This window comes from Camellia sinensis, chromosome 8 (genome assembly GCF_055761805.1).
Source record: "Camellia sinensis isolate YWXY chromosome 8, ASM5576180v1, whole genome shotgun sequence".
Classification (NCBI taxonomy): Eukaryota; Viridiplantae; Streptophyta; class Magnoliopsida; order Ericales; family Theaceae; genus Camellia; species Camellia sinensis.
The window spans coordinates 200,465,081-200,482,743 of record NC_138968.1 but is presented as its reverse complement, the minus strand read 5'-3'; the positions used below and the strand labels follow the sequence as shown (position 1 = coordinate 200,482,743).

General features: G+C 38.3%; 1 protein-coding gene across 2 annotated transcripts in view; it reads left to right on the top strand.

Moving 5' to 3' along the window:
* The window catches only part of NUA (nuclear pore anchor), a 71,608-nt gene that overhangs the window by 4,884 nt on the left and 49,061 nt on the right, over positions 1 to 17,663 (top strand). For both annotated transcript variants that reach the window (XM_028265414.2, XM_082884579.1), the window contains exons 4-12: positions 136 to 264; positions 1,844 to 1,936; positions 2,032 to 2,097; positions 2,987 to 3,076; positions 3,282 to 3,359; positions 9,143 to 9,252; positions 15,093 to 15,213; positions 15,307 to 15,399; positions 16,160 to 16,208. In XM_028265414.2, the coding sequence (XP_028121215.2) occupies positions 136 to 264; positions 1,844 to 1,936; positions 2,032 to 2,097; positions 2,987 to 3,076; positions 3,282 to 3,359; positions 9,143 to 9,252; positions 15,093 to 15,213; positions 15,307 to 15,399; positions 16,160 to 16,208 (829 nt within the window). The remainder of the gene's footprint in view (positions 1 to 135; positions 265 to 1,843; positions 1,937 to 2,031; positions 2,098 to 2,986; positions 3,077 to 3,281; positions 3,360 to 9,142; positions 9,253 to 15,092; positions 15,214 to 15,306; positions 15,400 to 16,159; positions 16,209 to 17,663) is intronic.

Here is a 17,663-nt window from a genome sequence, read left to right as displayed (position 1 = left end):
ACAGCAGGAACTAATACTTGGCTAGCAACTGTTTCAAGTCTTTTGTGTTTTCCTTTCCTTTTCTTGTAATATTCATCCAAGCCAGTATCTGTTGCAATATCGATGATTATTGCATTTTATGTTGGGCATGAGCAGGAGAAAGAACTTATTGAGAGGCATAACATTTGGCTTAATGATGAGTTGACAACCAAAGTAGACAGTCTCATTGAGCTGCGCAAAGCACATAGTGAACTTGATGCAGATATGTCTGCTAAGATTGTAGATGTAAGCACATTTAATATATTTTCTTAATAAATTACACTAAGCTCCCCTGAGGTTACTGATATTTACCGAGATCTTCCTTGAGGTTTCTAAAATGATACTGACCTCCCCTCAATGTTGTTGGTTGAATGCTCTTAGCAGAAGTTAAGTTTTTACCTTTGCCCCTTCACTTTAACATCTCGAAATAATGAAATAAAAATGAGAAAAAAGTCTCTCACTAAAATATATTTATTTGATGAACTCTACTAGCAAACCCACATCCCTTCTCTTTCATTTTATGTTGAATGAGCAAACCCACTCAAATTTCTCCCTTAATCTCTTACTCTCTCTCTATTTAAAATTGTAAAAGCCAATGTGAGACGATTGGTAAGGGAGGTGATGAGGGGCTGGTTGAGGTGGTTGGCAAGGAAGCAGTGAGGATGGGGATCGGTTATGGGCTAAGGATGAAATCGTAGGAGGGGTTTTGCAGCTGTGAAAGGTGAAATTGTGGCAGTGGAGGTCAGTTTTGGGCCGAGGTAATGGAAGTGTGGAGGCTGCAGATGCAGACCATGGTGGTGCGCAGTGATGGTATGACCATGACGGTGGACCATTAGTGGGACTTCTTGGTGGATTTGGGGTGCCATTGGTTGGGATACAGTGGGGGTGGATGCGTTTGTTGGTGGATTGGGTGTGGTGGAGCTGCCAATCTAGCAAGGGATTTGTTACAGGAAGAGGAGATGAGGAAGGGGCTTCTGTTTCAGCAACCTCGACCCTCTGTCGTTCAACAACTCCAACCCTCTCTTCTGTTTCTTCTTTCTCTCATCTCTTCCTCTTTCTTCTTCTAGTCAATTTCAAGCCTCTGCATTTGTAAGTTTGTAGTGATTGTTATTATTAGAATGAGGTAACATATAATGTGGTTTTGCCGTGAGTTAAAATGAGATGATTGGGTTGTCCAATGGAGTGGGTGTCGAGGGACTGTATTGCTGCCGTGAAAAGAAATAGAAGAAATAATAAAAATCTGAAAGTAAAAAAAAGAAAAAGAAAGAAAGAGGAAAGCATAGGGGATTAGTATTTATAACAAAATATTTTTATACAAGGGGTGTATTATAAAATCAGTATATTCTATATAAATAATGGAAAATTTGGTATTTTTGAAAAAGGAATGGATGGTATTAGCTTTTTCCTTTGATATAAGTTAGGCTCTGTTTGGCAAGAGGGTTTTTGGTTAAAAAAAACAAAAAAGACAAAAAAAACAAAAACAAAAAAGGCAACAAATTCAACCCCATTAGCAAAAGGTCACATCGTACATATCAATTAATCACCTTTTCCCTCACAACTATCTATTCAACTACAAAACCATTCCCAAATACATTATTTTTTTTCACCTCATGAAAAAACCAAAACGCCATTAAAAAAACCAACTTCCCAAACTTACACTTAACAAAAGTGTACAGGGGGGGTGAATTTGAAATGGAAAAGTGAAGCAGAAGGGTGGCCAGTGTTATTCAGAAACATCAGGGGAGGTTCAGTGTAATTTACCCTTTTATCAAACATTCTCTTTCCAATTCTTGTTATTTTGTTCAATCATTTTCTTCCCATCCAGCTTGAGAGAAAATTGAATGAAAGTTTGAGCTCTTTAAAGTGGAACAAGGATAGAGTGATGGAGCAGGAAATGAAGCTTACATCGCTTCAGGAGGTGTGTGCTGTTCCCTACAACTCTATTTAGTTTGTGTTGCTTGTCATTCTTTTTATATCTACTGTATGATGTTTATGTCTTCATCTCATGTAAAGGAGCTAAGCTCATCTAAAGATGCTGCTGCAGCCAATGAGGAGCGATATTCTGCTGAAATATCAACTGTAAGCCCTATGGAAAATCTTTATGCACTTTGGTGCTATTCTCTTTGCATCCATGCATGTCAGAATCTTGATTATAATCTCTTATACTTGTCATTGAATGAATTTTAATAGTTCTTTTTATGAGGTTTCTACTCTCTTGTTTTTTTTGAGACTACACTTGTATTGGTGGGTGTATGTGCTTGGCTCTGTGGCAATGGTGGTTAAATGGTGGAGATTGTATGTAGTGGTGGACGGTGTAAAATTAATATCCTAGCAGTAGTGCCATTATAATCGTAGAGGCTATATTATTTTAGTGTGTTAATTGTTGGCAACATTGTGACTGGGTTATGCTGGTGGTTTTGATAGTCAGAAGCATAGTAGTTTTATTATTTTTTCCTTATGTAAAATTTACTCTACCATTTTTTTTATTTTATATTTTTTTTGAATGGTATCCAATGGCAAATATTTATTCCCCATTACTTTGTGCCCCATTTCTAATTTTGATATTTTATTGATAAATCATGTGCTACGTGCTGTTCTGTTTATTCATGTATGGACTATAGATGAAGCAATTTGGCATGTGCATTAATTAATAGTCAACCTAGAAAGGGTGGTTAATAGGGATGGTTTGATTTTTCTTGCTGCTTGCACAGGTTGTAATCCTTCTGAAACGCGTCAGTTCCTTTGGTCAAAATGATCAACTCCACTTGTTTTAGATGGCATCCATGGTAGATACATAGGTTTACTATGGTTTTGGATCGTCATGTTGTGTGGAGAAAAAGTTAGCGATATAATTTTGTTGTTGATTGCAGTTTAAAATGATTATTTGAGTCATATTTCTTTGCGATATGGTTTCTTTCTTTGACTATTGGTTATTTACATTTCATCTAAATTTTCCTGAACCTTGTAGGTTACGAAGCTTGTTGAATTATATAAGGAGAGTTCCAAAGAATGGTCCAAAAAGGCGGGAGAGCTTGAGGGTGTGATCAAAGCTTTGGATGTGAGATAAATATCTGCAAATCTGTTGCATTTGAAATATGAATTTACTGTCTGTTATAATAATTTTTTTTTTTTTTACTACATCTGCAGCTTATATGATTTTTTTGGTTTTCAAGCTGCTTCAGACTCTATTGTGGTGTTGATTGTTTATTATTTGATGCTCTCTGCTAACATGGTATTGACTGTTTGATGTTATTGCTATGCAGACTCATTTAAGTCAAGTTGAAAATGGATATAAAGAGAGGCTTGAAAAGGAAATTTCTGCAAGAAAAGAATTTGAAAAGGTATACTCGTTTATTGTCTTTCCTTTTGTTGTGGCATGTACTTAGAAAATATGAGGAAGAAGAACTCCGAAAATATGAGGAAGAAGGAATATATTTCTGTTATATTCAAAACTTCTTATTTTACAAGACCAAATGACACTCCTTATATAGGAGATATTACAAACATCATTATAACCCATTATATGCCACTTACATATTATATATTACCACTATCTACCACTATCATATTATATACATGCCACTATCTACCACCAACACCACTATCATATTCTATACATGCCACTATCTACCACCAACACCACTATCATATGCCACTATCTTATTATATGCATTAACACAAATTTCCAGCACTCCCCCTCAAGCTGGTTTGAAGATATCTTCCATAGCCAGCTTGCTAGTCAGCTTATCAAATTGCTTCTTGTGTAGTCCCTTCGTTAGCACATCAGCTAATTGTTCACCTGTTGGAAGGTAGGTCATACAGATTATGCCAGCATTGATTTTCTCCTTGATGAAATGTTTATCCACTTCTATATGTTTTGTGCGATCATGTAGAACTGGATTATGAGCTATAGATATAGCTGCTTTGTTGTCACAATAGACTTTCATAGGTGTCGGGTGAGAAAGCTTTAATTCTTCAATAATTCTTTTAATCCACATTACTTTACAGATTCCATGGGCAACAGCTCTGAACTCTGCTTCTGCACTACTTCTAGCTACCACATTCTGTTTTTTACTCCGCCATGTAACTAGGTTCCCACCTACAAAGGAGCAGTATCCGGATGTTGATCTCCTGTCTGTAACACTTCCTGCCCAGTCTGCATCTGTGTATACTTCAACTTGAAGATGTCCATGTTTCTTGAATAGTAAGCCTCTCCCTGGAGTTCCTTTCAAATATCTTAAGATCTTATAAGCGGCCTCAAAGTGCTCTGCCCCTGGTGAGTGCATGAACTGACTTACCATGCTGACTGCAAAGGCAATATCAGGCCGCGTATGAGACAAGTAAATCAATTTCCCTACAAGTCGCTGATATTGTTCCCTCTCTTTGACTTCTTCAGCCTTAGCAGCTTGTAACTTCAAGTTAGGCTCGATCGGAGTCTCCACCATCTTACAACCAAGCATACCTGTTTCTCCAAGGAGATCAAGAACATATTTTCTCTGATTAACGAATATACCTTCCTTGGATCTTGCAAATTCCATTCCGAGGAAACACTTGAGGGCTCCCAGATCCTTAATGTGAAATTCTTTTGCGAGTTTCTCTTTGAGGGCTGCTAACTCTGCTTCATCATTACCAGTTAAAATGATGTCATCAACATAAACAATCAAAATTGCAATTTTACTGTTTTTTGAATGTTTATAAAATATTGTGTGATCTGCTTGACTCTGCGAGAAGCCACAACTGATAACTGCCTTCCCAAAGCGTTCAAACCATGCTCTTGGTGATTGTTTGAGTCCGTATAATGACTTGTTCAATCTGCATACTCTGTCGCTTCCAAGTCTCTGCTCAAATCCCGGCGGTAGGCTCATGAACACCTCCTCTTCAAGATCACCATTGAGAAATGCATTTTTAATGTCAAGTTGATGTAGAGGCCAATCTGAATTTACTGCAAGAGATAACAGTACTCTGATGGAATTTATTTTAGCAACAGGAGCAAACATCTCCTGATAGTCGATCCCATAAGTTTGAGTGAAGCCTTTAGCCACCAGTCTCGCCTTGTATCTCTCAACGCTTCCATCTGCGTTACATTTTATCGTAAATACCCATTTACACCCAACTGTTTTCTTGTCTTTGGGTAGATCAACTATCTCCCAAGTACCACTTCTCCTTAAAGCATTCATCTCCTCCATGACTGCTAATTTCCAATTCGGATCATCCAATGCTTCCTGTATATTCCTTGGAACAAACAAGTGTGAAATCCTAGATGTGAAAGCTCTATGGTTTTTAGACAGTCTTTGATAGGAGAGGTAATTTGCAATAGGATGTTTAATGCAATTTCGGACACCTTTCCTAATTGCTATAGGAACATCAAGGTCGGAAATAGAAGGAATAGGATTACCTAAAATTTCGATGCCAGAACTCGGGTGGACATTCGGGTCATTAGGATGGACATTCGGGTCATTATTCCTCAGATGAAATCGCTTCCTAGTATAAACCTGAATCTCAGGATTTAGATCATTTTTTAGTACTTCTCCCCCTAAACAAGAATCTTCTTGACTAGGCATCATAGAACTTGGTTCTCCTAAGTGATCATTATCAGACAGATGTGGTTTTTGTGTAGGATAAATGACATTGGGGAGCGGGATAGAAATATCCCAAAAACGGTCTTCTACTCCACTTATCTCCCCCTGAAGAGAAGTGTTGGGGAAATAGGATTTTGTTTCCACAAATGACACATCCATACTTACATGAAATTTCTTGGTTTGAGGATCGAAACACTTATACCCCTTTTTGTTTGAGGAATAACCCAAAAAAACACATTTTATAGCACGGGGGTCAAGTTTTGAACGAAATTGACTAGGAACATGAACGTAGGCAGTACATCCAAAAACTTTGGCGGGTAAATCAGAAAACAACCTCGTGTCAGGAAAAAAAGTTTTGAGACAATCGAAAAGTGTTTTGCATGTTAACACCTTTGTAGGCATCCTGTTTATTAAATAAGAGGCTGTTAAAATTGCTTCACCCCATAAATATTTAGGAACATGCATGTAAAACATTATAGCACGTGCTACTTCAAGTAGATGTTTATTTTTTCGTTCTGCAATGCCATTTTGTTGAGGGGTATCCCAACATGTAGATTGATGAAAAATCCCATTTTTTTCCAAAAACTCACCCAACTGCTCATTGAAATATTCTGTTCCATTATCAGAATGTAAAATACCAATTTTGGTTTGAAATTGGTTTTCAATCATATTGTAAAAATTTGTGAATAAATTTTTCACGTCAGATTTTTTATTCATCAAATAAATCCAACATAAGCGGGTATGGTCATCAATAAATGTAACAAACCATCTTTTACCAGAAAGAGTAGTGATTTTAGAAAGGCCCCAAATATCACTATGAATCAAATAAAAAGGTTTGGAAGCCTGGTAAGGTTTTGGCAAATAAGTAGAGCGATGAAATTTTGCAAAAATGCAACTTTCACAATGAAAAGAAGAACAATCAATCCCTTTAAATAATTCTGGAAATAAATGTTTCAGATAAAGAAAACTAGAATGTCCTAGCCTATAGTGCCATAGCATTATTTTTTCTCGAACAGAGATTGAACTAGTACTATTAATGCTCTGAGCTTTTTTATTACTAACAGGTACTTCATCAAAGTAGTAAAGACCTTCAAGCATCCTAGCACGCCCAATCATCATCCCCAAGTTCTGGTCCTGAAATTCACAATGGGATTCAAAAAATGTAACACGACAATTAGAATCCTTAGATAGTTTACTGACAGACAAAAGGTTACAGGCTAAGTTGGGGACGTGAAGAACAGCATTGAGATTAATTTTCTCAGTTAGTTTAATAAATCCTTTTCCTGCAATAGGTGAAAAACTACCATCGGCTATTCTGATTTTGTCATGACCAGAACAAGGGAAATAGGTACTAAATAAATGGGAAAAACTAGTCATGTGATCGGAGGCACCGGAATCTATGATCCACGGAGAGAAGTTTAGGCAAGAGAAGGCTTTAGGATTTCTACCTGTTTGTGCCAACAAAACACTAGGAGTACCGGATGAGGAGTTGGATTTTATCAGCTTTAAGAGTTGATCAATCTGCTCTTTGTTGAAGGGACCTGAATCGGCTTCATTAGCGGTAGGAAAGCCACGATTCTTCTCTCCTTGTTTGCTGCTTTTCCAGTTGACAGGTTTGCCATGGATCTTCCAACACGTTTGGCGAGGCTTGTTGCAAAAATCACACCAGACCCGTGACTTATCATCAAACCTGCGCTGGTAATTTGCAGCCTTGTTGGCTGCAGCATCGCTAATTAAAGCAGAAATTTCAATTGATTCACCAGTACCTTTTTTCTTAAGTATGACGCTCCTTCGGCTCTCTTCCCTTCTGACTTCGGCGAATACTTCGCCAATGGATGGGAGAGGAGGTCTGCCAATAATTCTTCCTCGCACTTCATCGAACTCAATGTTGAGGCCGGCAAGAAACTTGTAAATACGGCTGTCTTCCACAGTTTTCTTGTGGTGGTTGCAGTCGTCAACCGATTTCCATTCGTATGTGTTGAAGATGTCAAGATCCTGCCACAACCTTTTCAACGAATTGAAATATTTGGTGACGGAATCATCTCCTTGACGAATCTCTCCCAACTTCAAAGTTAATTCGAAAACTTGAGATTGATTTCCTAGGTCAGAATACATCTGACTAACATTATCCCACAATTCTTGTGCAGTAGGATAGCACATGTAATTAGAGCTTATATCCTCCTCCATGGAATTGACCAACCATGGAATTTTCAGCGTCCCAACTGTCGAACAGCGGATCATTAACAGCAGGAGCCTTCTTGTCACCAGTGATGTAACCGATCTTTCCTTGCCCACGGATATACATCCGGACAGATTGTGACCAGCGGAGAAAATTATCACCATTTAGGCGGATGGTGGTGATTTGGACAGAGTGAGAGTTTGACGTTTTCACCGGAATGGCAGCGGCAGGGGTTGAAGTGGTTTCGGACGTGACTTCCGACATGGCTATGACGGTTTTAGGGCTGCTGTGTTTTTTGTAGCTCTGATACCAACTTAGAAAATATGAGGAAGAAGAACTCCGAAAATATGAGGAAGAAGGAATATATTTCTGTTATATTCAAAACTTCTTATTTTACAAGACCAAATGACACTCCTTATATAGGAGATATTACAAACATCATTATAACCCATTATATGCCACTTACATATTATATATTACCACTATCTACCACTATCATATTATATACATGCCACTATCTACCACCAACACCACTATCATATTCTATACATGCCACTATCTACCACCAACACCACTATCATATGCCACTATCATATTATATGCATGAACACAATTTCCAGCACTCCCCCTCAAGCTGGTTTGAAGATATCTTCCATAGCCAGCTTGCTAGTCAGTTTATCAAATTGCTTCTTGTGTAGTCCCTTCGTTAGCACATCAGCTAATTGTTCACCTGTTGGAAGGTAGGTCATACAGATTATGCCAGCACATGTTTTATTTTGAATTAGTTTTGGAGTAACAAATCTCAAGGGGTAATTCTTGAAGTTCGGAGGAGTTAATGTTAGTCTAAAAGATTTACTTCAAAGGATAAATTTTTATATGAAAACATTGTTAGATTTATCTGCTCCAAATGTTACCTAACTTTTGTGCTATCAATAACTCTAAGAAAGTTCTATGTGAAAAATTATCACATTTGACAAAAAATTTGGTATATACATTTATGTTTTGAAGAAGTTGGAAGAAGTATGGTTATTTAATGTTAATATGTTTGTTATATGTTTCTGATATAGAATATATTTTTTTCTTAATTGTTTTTGCTTCTATGTTGTTCCTATTAAAGACTTGTGAGGAGCAAATGACTTCAAATATTTGTGTCAATATATGAGCCAGGATTGAATAGTTCCATAATATGCGTGCTTATATTTTTGCAATTAGGTGCATGATACTATTTTGTATACCTCGTTTCAGTTATACTCTCCTAATTCTTTAAATATTGATGTTCTTATTGTTAGTTTACTTGTGTTTTTGTTTTTTAAATTTATTTATTTTTTTGATAAATTGTTTTTTAAATTTATTTTGGTGTTCATAGGAAGCTGTTTATTTGAAGGAGAAGCTTGAAAAGTGTGAAGCTGAGGTTGAGAACAGTAGGAAAGCAAGTGAGCTGAATCTTCTTCCTCTGAGCACTTACACTACAGAAACGTAAGTTAGGTTTTTAAATGGGGACCTTTCTATTTTTACTTTCATCTTATCCTGTTCAAGTCATTTTCCTATCAGGACTGGTGTGCATGCACAAAATGTCGCACAAATTGCTTTGCACAGGGATTACTTAACAATACTCATGTTTGAGGTCCTTTTTGTCTTGCTTTGCATCCTTTGTCCCTTGATTTGCTTATCCTTAATTCCATTGTTTCAATACTGTTGGTGTCCTTACACGGCATTGGGTTTGCATATTTATTTTTCAATTCCTAGAGTCAATTGAATGGCTAATAATATCCATGGTAGGCTCTTTTTAACTATTTATTGGTAATTACGTCTTTCTTTGATAAAGAGTTGTGCAACCAAAGGTAGCACAATGGTTTTAGATTGTGGGTTGTTTTTGGTTACTGGGGTAGACACTTTTGGAAAATCCAAGAACGGGGATACAATAGTCTAATTTTTGCAAAGGCATTGAAGAAGTTTACTGATTAGAGTTTCAATAGTGATTGTAAGTGAAGATCTATGATGCAATGTTTTGAAAACCGGGCCGGTGAGTGAACCGGAAAAGAGATCGGTGGACGGGTCACCGGTTCAACCGTCGGGTCAAAGCGGTCGAACCGTGACGTCATAATTAATATTATATAATTAAAAATTATAAATAAATAAAAAAATATATAAATACTCAAATAAAAATAAAAATTGTTGTATAGTATTTATTAATAATATTTTATAAAGTCATAATTGATAAAAAAAAAAAAGTCACTTGTTTTAAAGAAATTAAATTTTTTAAACATTCTCTCCAAACAAATTGGTTGAATGCTAAGTAATTTTGGAGGAAAATAAAATTTTCAACTCTCCTTCCAATCAATATGTTTCAAATAATTTGATTGAATCCCACATAGAATTTTGTAGGTTCTCTTTAAAAAATATTTTCCTATAAATAGGAATAGACTTTCATAATCTTCTCAAACTTCTAATGACACTTTTCCTTATGAGAGGAAACTCTTGAAGTAAGAATTTTTTAGTCAAAATTTTGAAATATATATATATATATATAATATTATATATATATATATATATATATAAATATATAAGAAAGCAAGAAAGAAAGAAAATAATTAAAAAAAATAGTATAAAACCCCGGTCCAACCTGCCAAACCCTTAGTTGCAGGAATCGTGCAACCAGGTGGTGATTCCGAGTAAGAATCGCGATTCTGCGTTTCCTAGAAAGAAACGTGTAAGAATCGCGTTTCTGTGGAGAGAGAAACGCGATTCAGTCAACGATGGGATCGTAAAGGGGAGAGAGAGAGAGAGAGAGAGAGAGAGAGAGAGAGAGAGAGAAACCTGGTCTCGCCGTCTATCTGTTACATGGATTCGCTGGTTTAGGGCATGGGTTTCTCGGACACGTCTTTGATCTGTTACATAGCCTTCGATCTCTGTTACATCGCCTTTGATCTGGTCACGATCTCCTCTTCACTCTCTTTCTTCATCTCTCTTGATCTCCTCTTCTGTCTCTCTGTCTTCTCTTCTTCAGCATCTCATCGTCATCGTCTTCTTCTTCTTCGTCGTCTTCGTCGTCGTCTTCTTCTTCTTCTTCTTCTTCTTCTCTCTCTCTCTCTCTCTCTCGTCGATCTGTGTCCCTCCCGTTTTTAACATTTAATGAATATAATAAATAATATAATTATAATATAATTTGTTATATAATAAATAATATAATTTGTTATATAATAAATAATATAATTTGTTATATAATAAATCTAATTAAATCATATATAATAAAAAAAATCTAATAAAATTTATAAAATAAATCATCCAATTTTTTATTATTTATTTTAACATATTTTATTATTCCTTATTTGTTATATTTTTTTATTTATAATATATATATCAATTAAAAATAAAAAAATAAATTAACAATAACATATTATTTAAAAAATATAATAAATAAATAAAATAATTAATGTGTATTATAAAAAATATTTATAAAAAAACTTCTAATGTGTATTAAAATATATATATATATATATATTACCGCTCCCCGAGGTGCTCCCAACCTAAGAAACTTCTATTAGCTCACGCTTCCCCACTCCTGCTCCCGCTTCGTGCAACTAAGGCCAAACCCGGTCCGGGTCATCGGTTTTCCCGGTTCGACCGCCGGATCTAGCGGTTTTTCATTTCCAGGCCGGTTTTGCTCCTAGTCCGGTTTTAGGGGGTTGACCGGGCCGGACAAAGGCCCGGTCCAACCGGTTTGACTGGCCGGTCCGGTCCGGGTTCCAAAACATTGCTGTGATGGTCTGTGGGTGAACTAGAGAAATAGTCTTAGACAGAGAGGAATGGTTGGATACGATTTGTGTAGTGACCCAATATAACTTTGATGACTTAGGTGAATGGAGTGGTTGCTGGAAAAGTTTTTTTTGTACTCTTCATATAATCCATGGTATTTAAATGTTAAAAGCTTTAGACTGATGTGCTGTGTAAGCTTGTGGTGCTTAGCTTGTAATGGTCAAACCATCTGTATAATATTTTAACCGTACAAGAATGTTGCTTTGCATTTATGGAGGGCATTGCATGTTCTTGAACTTGACAAGTTGAACTTATGTCATGTTTGCTGCTTCATTTCCGACTGATATTGTACTGATTGATGTTTAAATTCTCCTAAATTTCCCCTGTTCAGTATGTTGGTTTTTATGTCACTGAATCTTGGTTGCAGTAATTTTGGTGCATTTCTTTTCTGGTGATATAGTATGTTAGAATTTACCATCACCTACCACCACTACCACCTCACCTACTCCACTAAACCTAACCCACTACACCACTACCACCTCACCTACACACCATCCACTACACCTACATCTATATAAGGAACCATTTGTAATAGACAAAAATGTAATCAATATATCAATCAATAATACATCAATATTTTTACATGGTATCAGAGCAAGGTTAACAACTTAGTAATTCCACTTCACCGGCGGGCGGCAGCCTCGCCTTAGCCGCCCGCCGGACCTCTACACATACCTTGAATTTTTTCACTAACAAGGCCCGCCATGTTGCTATACAATCATCACCTTAAGATCAGCTGTGATTCATGATCCGACGGTCCAATTTTGTCTGGGACATTTCGTCGAACACCACACTTGCAGACTCCTCATCACTTGGTCGCAAGAACATGCTACTCCTATCCTGCCTCCTCATGTCACTTGCTGGCCTCTCCACAGTGTTCTCCACCAACATCTGGATCTACTCAGCCCTGAGATTTGTTAGCAGCTTTGGCCGTTCCACCATTGGAACCTGCTCTCTGGTTCGGCGTGAGCTGCGACCCCACCACACGCCGAGTCGCCGACATCAACCTCCACGGCAAGTCGGTCTACGACAAGGCGATCCTCATACTCAAGTGCTTCGCGGCCGGAGTGATTCTCTCTACATCGATCGTCCACCCCCGTTCTATTAAACCAACCATTACCTAGAGGGGTATTTTGATCCTCTTCATCGTCGGGGTCAGGCCATTCTGGTTCATCATCATCATTCTCATCATCAACTACTTCACCAATATCTTTTCTTGTTGCACCAATCACTTTACCAAGCTTTCTAGGACCTGATTCCATTTTCTCCTTGGCCTCTGTATTTTCACAGATGCAAGCTGCTGGGTTCTCGTGAAACTCCCCCTGCCTGGCCTCACCTCCTTTGGTCATCAAGTGGCGAATTGGAGGGTGTTTTTTAATTGGTAATGGAGAAGTGGGGAGGGTGAGATAATGATGCTGTCCCTGCCTTGGACAGTGGGCTACATGTTAAAACCCATCTTTCCTTTTACACCCCACTCACCGACTCTCTCACATTTTCGTTTTTTTTATTTATTTATTTTCTTTTCTCTTTCTTTTTCCATTAAAAAAAAAAAAAAAAAAAAACACCAACACAATTTATAAATTTGCACAACAAACCATATTTTATTCATCTCAGGGAATCAACCCCGATCACATTTCTACAACAACACACAAAAAAAAAAAAAAAAAAAAAAAAAAAAAAAAAAAAAAAAAACCGAAAACAAAAACAAAATACACAAACACCCACAGTGGAATTTTTCTTCTCTACTCTGCTGCAGGTCTCTTCTTCTTGCCTCCGTCCTGGACGGCCCTTGCCGGTGTTGCCTCCGGATTTCCCACGCCACCGAGCACATTTACTCTCTGCTCCTCCACTGCAGCATATGGCGGCCCTCCAAATCGGAACATAACGGTGGCCTTCCGCTTCAGCTCCTTATTTTCTGCTTTCAGCACACTTATCTCTGCTCGCGCATCCTTATACATGCGTTGGAGCAGAGCCAGTTGGGCGTTTAAATGCTGCACCTCATTTGTCCTACTCTGCAGCCGGTTCGACAAGTTTGTGACCGCCGTCATGGTTTCCACACATGACTTCAAAGTATACTGATTGGCCTCCACATCCGACTGCACTGCCATTCTTTGCTCCACAGACCGCATCGGAAAGTTCAACGGAGCAAACTCCGGGGCGCTTGGTTGAGATTCCAGTGCCACCGCACCAGTTCTCTCTCTTGTTGACTCGTTGAGGTCGGGAAAGAGGGTGAGCAGTCCACGGGAAGACGAGGACGAGGCCATTTTCTGGGCAACAGCGTGTTACAGACTATCTTTCTCAGCAAAACGCACTATCTCTCTCAGCAAAACGAAGAGTTTTTTTTCAGAGTTTTTTCTCAGTTTCTTGTCTCAGCCTCTGCCTCGGCCTCTGCCTCCGTCTTGGTTAAATAGCCGAGGCAGCCACGCGTATCGCACGCCACTTGCCGCCAGACGACAAACGGGCACGCCAACCAAGGCACTCACGTGCCTTGCCATCATGTCCGGCACACCTTTTGATGGATTGGGCACGCCTTTTGATGGCACGCCTTTTGACAGACTGGGCACACCTTTTGAGAGTGCCACTTTTTCAAGGGTCCGACAAGACTCTGTAAACTGTCCCGACATAGATTCCGGTTAGTTTCTACAAGGGTCCGACAAGACTCTGTAAACTGTCCCGACATTGATTCCGGTTAGTTTCTACAAGGGTCCGACAAGACTCTGTAAACTGTCCCGACATTGATTCCGGTTAGCTCCTTTATGGGTCCGACAAGACTCTGTAAACTGTCCCGACATTGATTCCGGTTAGCTCCTTCATGGGTCCGACAAGACTTTGTAAACTGTCTTCTACAACGGTCCGACATGACCCCATAAACTGTCTTCTACAACGGTCCGCCATGACCCCATAAACTGTCTTCTACATCGGTCTGACACCGCCATCCAGTGTCCTCTACCACGTTATGACACCCCCATACAGTGTCATCTACAACGTTATGACACCACCATACAGTGTCCTCTACAACGTTATGACACCACCATACAGTGTCTTCACCAACGGTCTGACACGACCATGCAGTGTCTCCTATCCTTTTTTTTTTTTATGTATTTTCTTGTTTTGTTCCTCTCTTCAAACTCAAGTTGGTTAGTTTCTATCCTCCTTGAGTTTGCGGGGGCTGTTAGAATTTACCATCACCTACCACCACTACCACCTCACCTACTCCACTAAACCTAACCCACTACACCACTACCACCTCACCTACTCCACTAAACCTAACCCACTACACCACTATCACCATCCACTACACACCATCCACTACACCTACATCTATATAAGGAACCATTTGTAATAGACAAAAATGTAATCAATATATCAATCAATAATACATCAATATTTTTACATAGTACAGGCCTTGGGTTGGGTACTGGCCATTGTTTTTTGATTGAATCAGTTTTTCAATGGATTCCTATCACTGTTGCTAGTGGTTTGATTGTTTTTAATTGCAGATGGGTGGATTCAGTTGAAGGAAATGACATGGTCAGCAACAATCGCACAGTTGTCCCTAGTATTCCCATAGGTGTTTCAGGAACAGCATTGGCTGCTTCACTTCTACGGGATGGTTGGAGTGTGAGTTATTTATTCTTACTTCTTTCTACTTTAATTAACTTAGTTCAACCTATTCTATTTCTTTTTTTCTTAGTATTTGTTTTGTGTCTTAAGCTTGCAAAAATGTATGCCAAGTACCACGAGGCTGTTGATGCGATGCGACATGAGCAATTGGGAAGAAAGCAGTCCCAAGCAATATTGGAGCGGGTATTTTGATTAACACGTTTGATGTTTGATTGTTCACTTGCAATTGCTTGTAATAATTTTTTGCATTTCTAACAAACTATCTATTTTTCAAATCTTCTTTAGAAGTTAATCTCTGTACTGGAAATTGATATTTTTTGGTCTGTTTGGACCATTTTGGGGGTCACAATAGAAAAATTAGTTTGGGAAGAATGATTACTTAATTACATATGTTACTAACTTAGAAAGGAGGTGAGCAGTTGGGAAACCAAACTTACTGATGATGGAGGAGGAACAGTGATGCAGGACAAGTAATAGTGGGCTTTTCAGGCTGATTTTAATTAGGTTTTATGGCTAAACATTGCAATAAGAGTATAGGGGTTTTAAGGGTTTGTTTAGGGTAGACAAACCCTTAAAACCCCTGGGAACCAAACTTACAGATGATGGAGGAGGACCAGTGATGCAGGACAAGTAGGGACAGCAGCAACAGTGGGCTTTTTGGGCTGATTTTAATTAGGTTTTATGGTTAAAAATTGCAATAAGAGTATAGGGGTTTTACGGGTTTGTTTAGGGTAATAAAGGGGTAACAGTTTATTAAGAATGAAATGACGAGATTTTTTCCATTCTTGTAAATGAAGTTTTGATTTTTGTAATACTGTAACTGCCACTGGTCTTTATATGCTAGTTTATTATTTCATATCATCAATTTTTGACATAATGTATGTTTTGTTTTTGTTTTTGTTTTGAAAAGATTGCCTTATGCCTGCTTAATATTTCATTATAGGTCCTGTATGAAATAGAGGAGAAAGCTGGCGTCATTTTGGATGAGCGAGGTATATGCTTTTTAATGGTATAAAAACTGTTTTCCTTTTGCCTTGTTTGCACGAGGAGTGTGCTAATGGCACACAAGTGAACCACAGTGTTTGTGTGGCGCAAGAGTGGCCCTTTGGCTATTTGAGGTGCACAATGCAATGCAAACTTGGTGGCTGGTTTGGGGTCTATGCTAGCACATGGTGGGCAGCTTGTGGAGTTGTAGCACTAGTGAATGAGTCATAGGTGCTATGGCATACGCAAGTGGCCTTCTTGTTGGTAACACTTCTGGTGGACATAATTGTGTGGGTTGATGTGGTAAGGAGCCTGCCTTGATGATGATGGAACCATCAGTGGGGCAAGTGCCTTGCTTGATTATAAGCTTGGTACAGTGAAGCAACCCAGTTGGCATGGCTGAGGTGCAGCTTGGGACAAGCATGTCTATTAGGGACATTTGATATTTGGGGCTGCCTTAAGGGAAACAGTTTTGTTGATAAATCTCATGGGATTGAAATTTGACAAATCAAAGTATCTTGTAGACTTGGGTGGTTATGGCTAGCTTGGACTTGGTGGAATCTAGGCACCACATGGTCTTTATTTTCTGCATGAAAATAGTCGAACAATGACACTTGGCTTTACTTTTGACATCTACGCTAGCATGGGAGCATTTGGGTGCCATTGATGTGCACAATGAACTCCTTTTTCAACTTGAGTGGTTATTTGGATATGGCTCATAACAAAGAGAAAGGAAACATCCACCTTTCATTTTTTAAATTTCCATCATGGGGGGCTTTGTATGCAAAAGCAATATCATTGATTCTGTCTTGATGTTGCATTGACTCGTTCTCATGTTCCATCACAAAATATGACAAATTTTTATGGTTTTCGAAGAGGATTTTCTTTTGCGAGGAAACCGTAGTGATCTAGCCTAATGTTCTTTGCCTTGTCCTATAATCTCATACTTGACATAAGCTGTAGAGGTTCACATGAGAAAGCATAGTTTCCATGATGGTAGTTGGTTTTGCTATTAGCTATAGATGAAATAGTTGGTGAAACATTGTCAAGGTGTCTCTTCTCTCAATATACTCGTTTCATTGTGGTAATGAGGAAACTTTCTATTTTTATGACGATGAATGGAAGGGTGAGAATACTTTTGACCATTTGTTCCCTAGTTTGTATTGGTTATCTCATAAGCATAATGTTGCATTTATCACTTCCATGTTTTCTTCCAATTCAAATTCAATTTTTTGGAACTTCAAAATTTTCAAATCTCAATGATTGTGAGGCAAATGAGTTGGCTTCTTTGTTATATCTGTGTGAGGGTATTTTTTTGGAGTCCTACGGCAATTGATAAACGAAAGTGGTCTATTAATTCCTGTGGAGTCTTTTCTTGTAAATCCTTTTTGATGCTATTATTAATGATTCAAGTGCACCAATTTGTTCCTCACTAGATGATTTATGGCGCAAATGTGCTACTT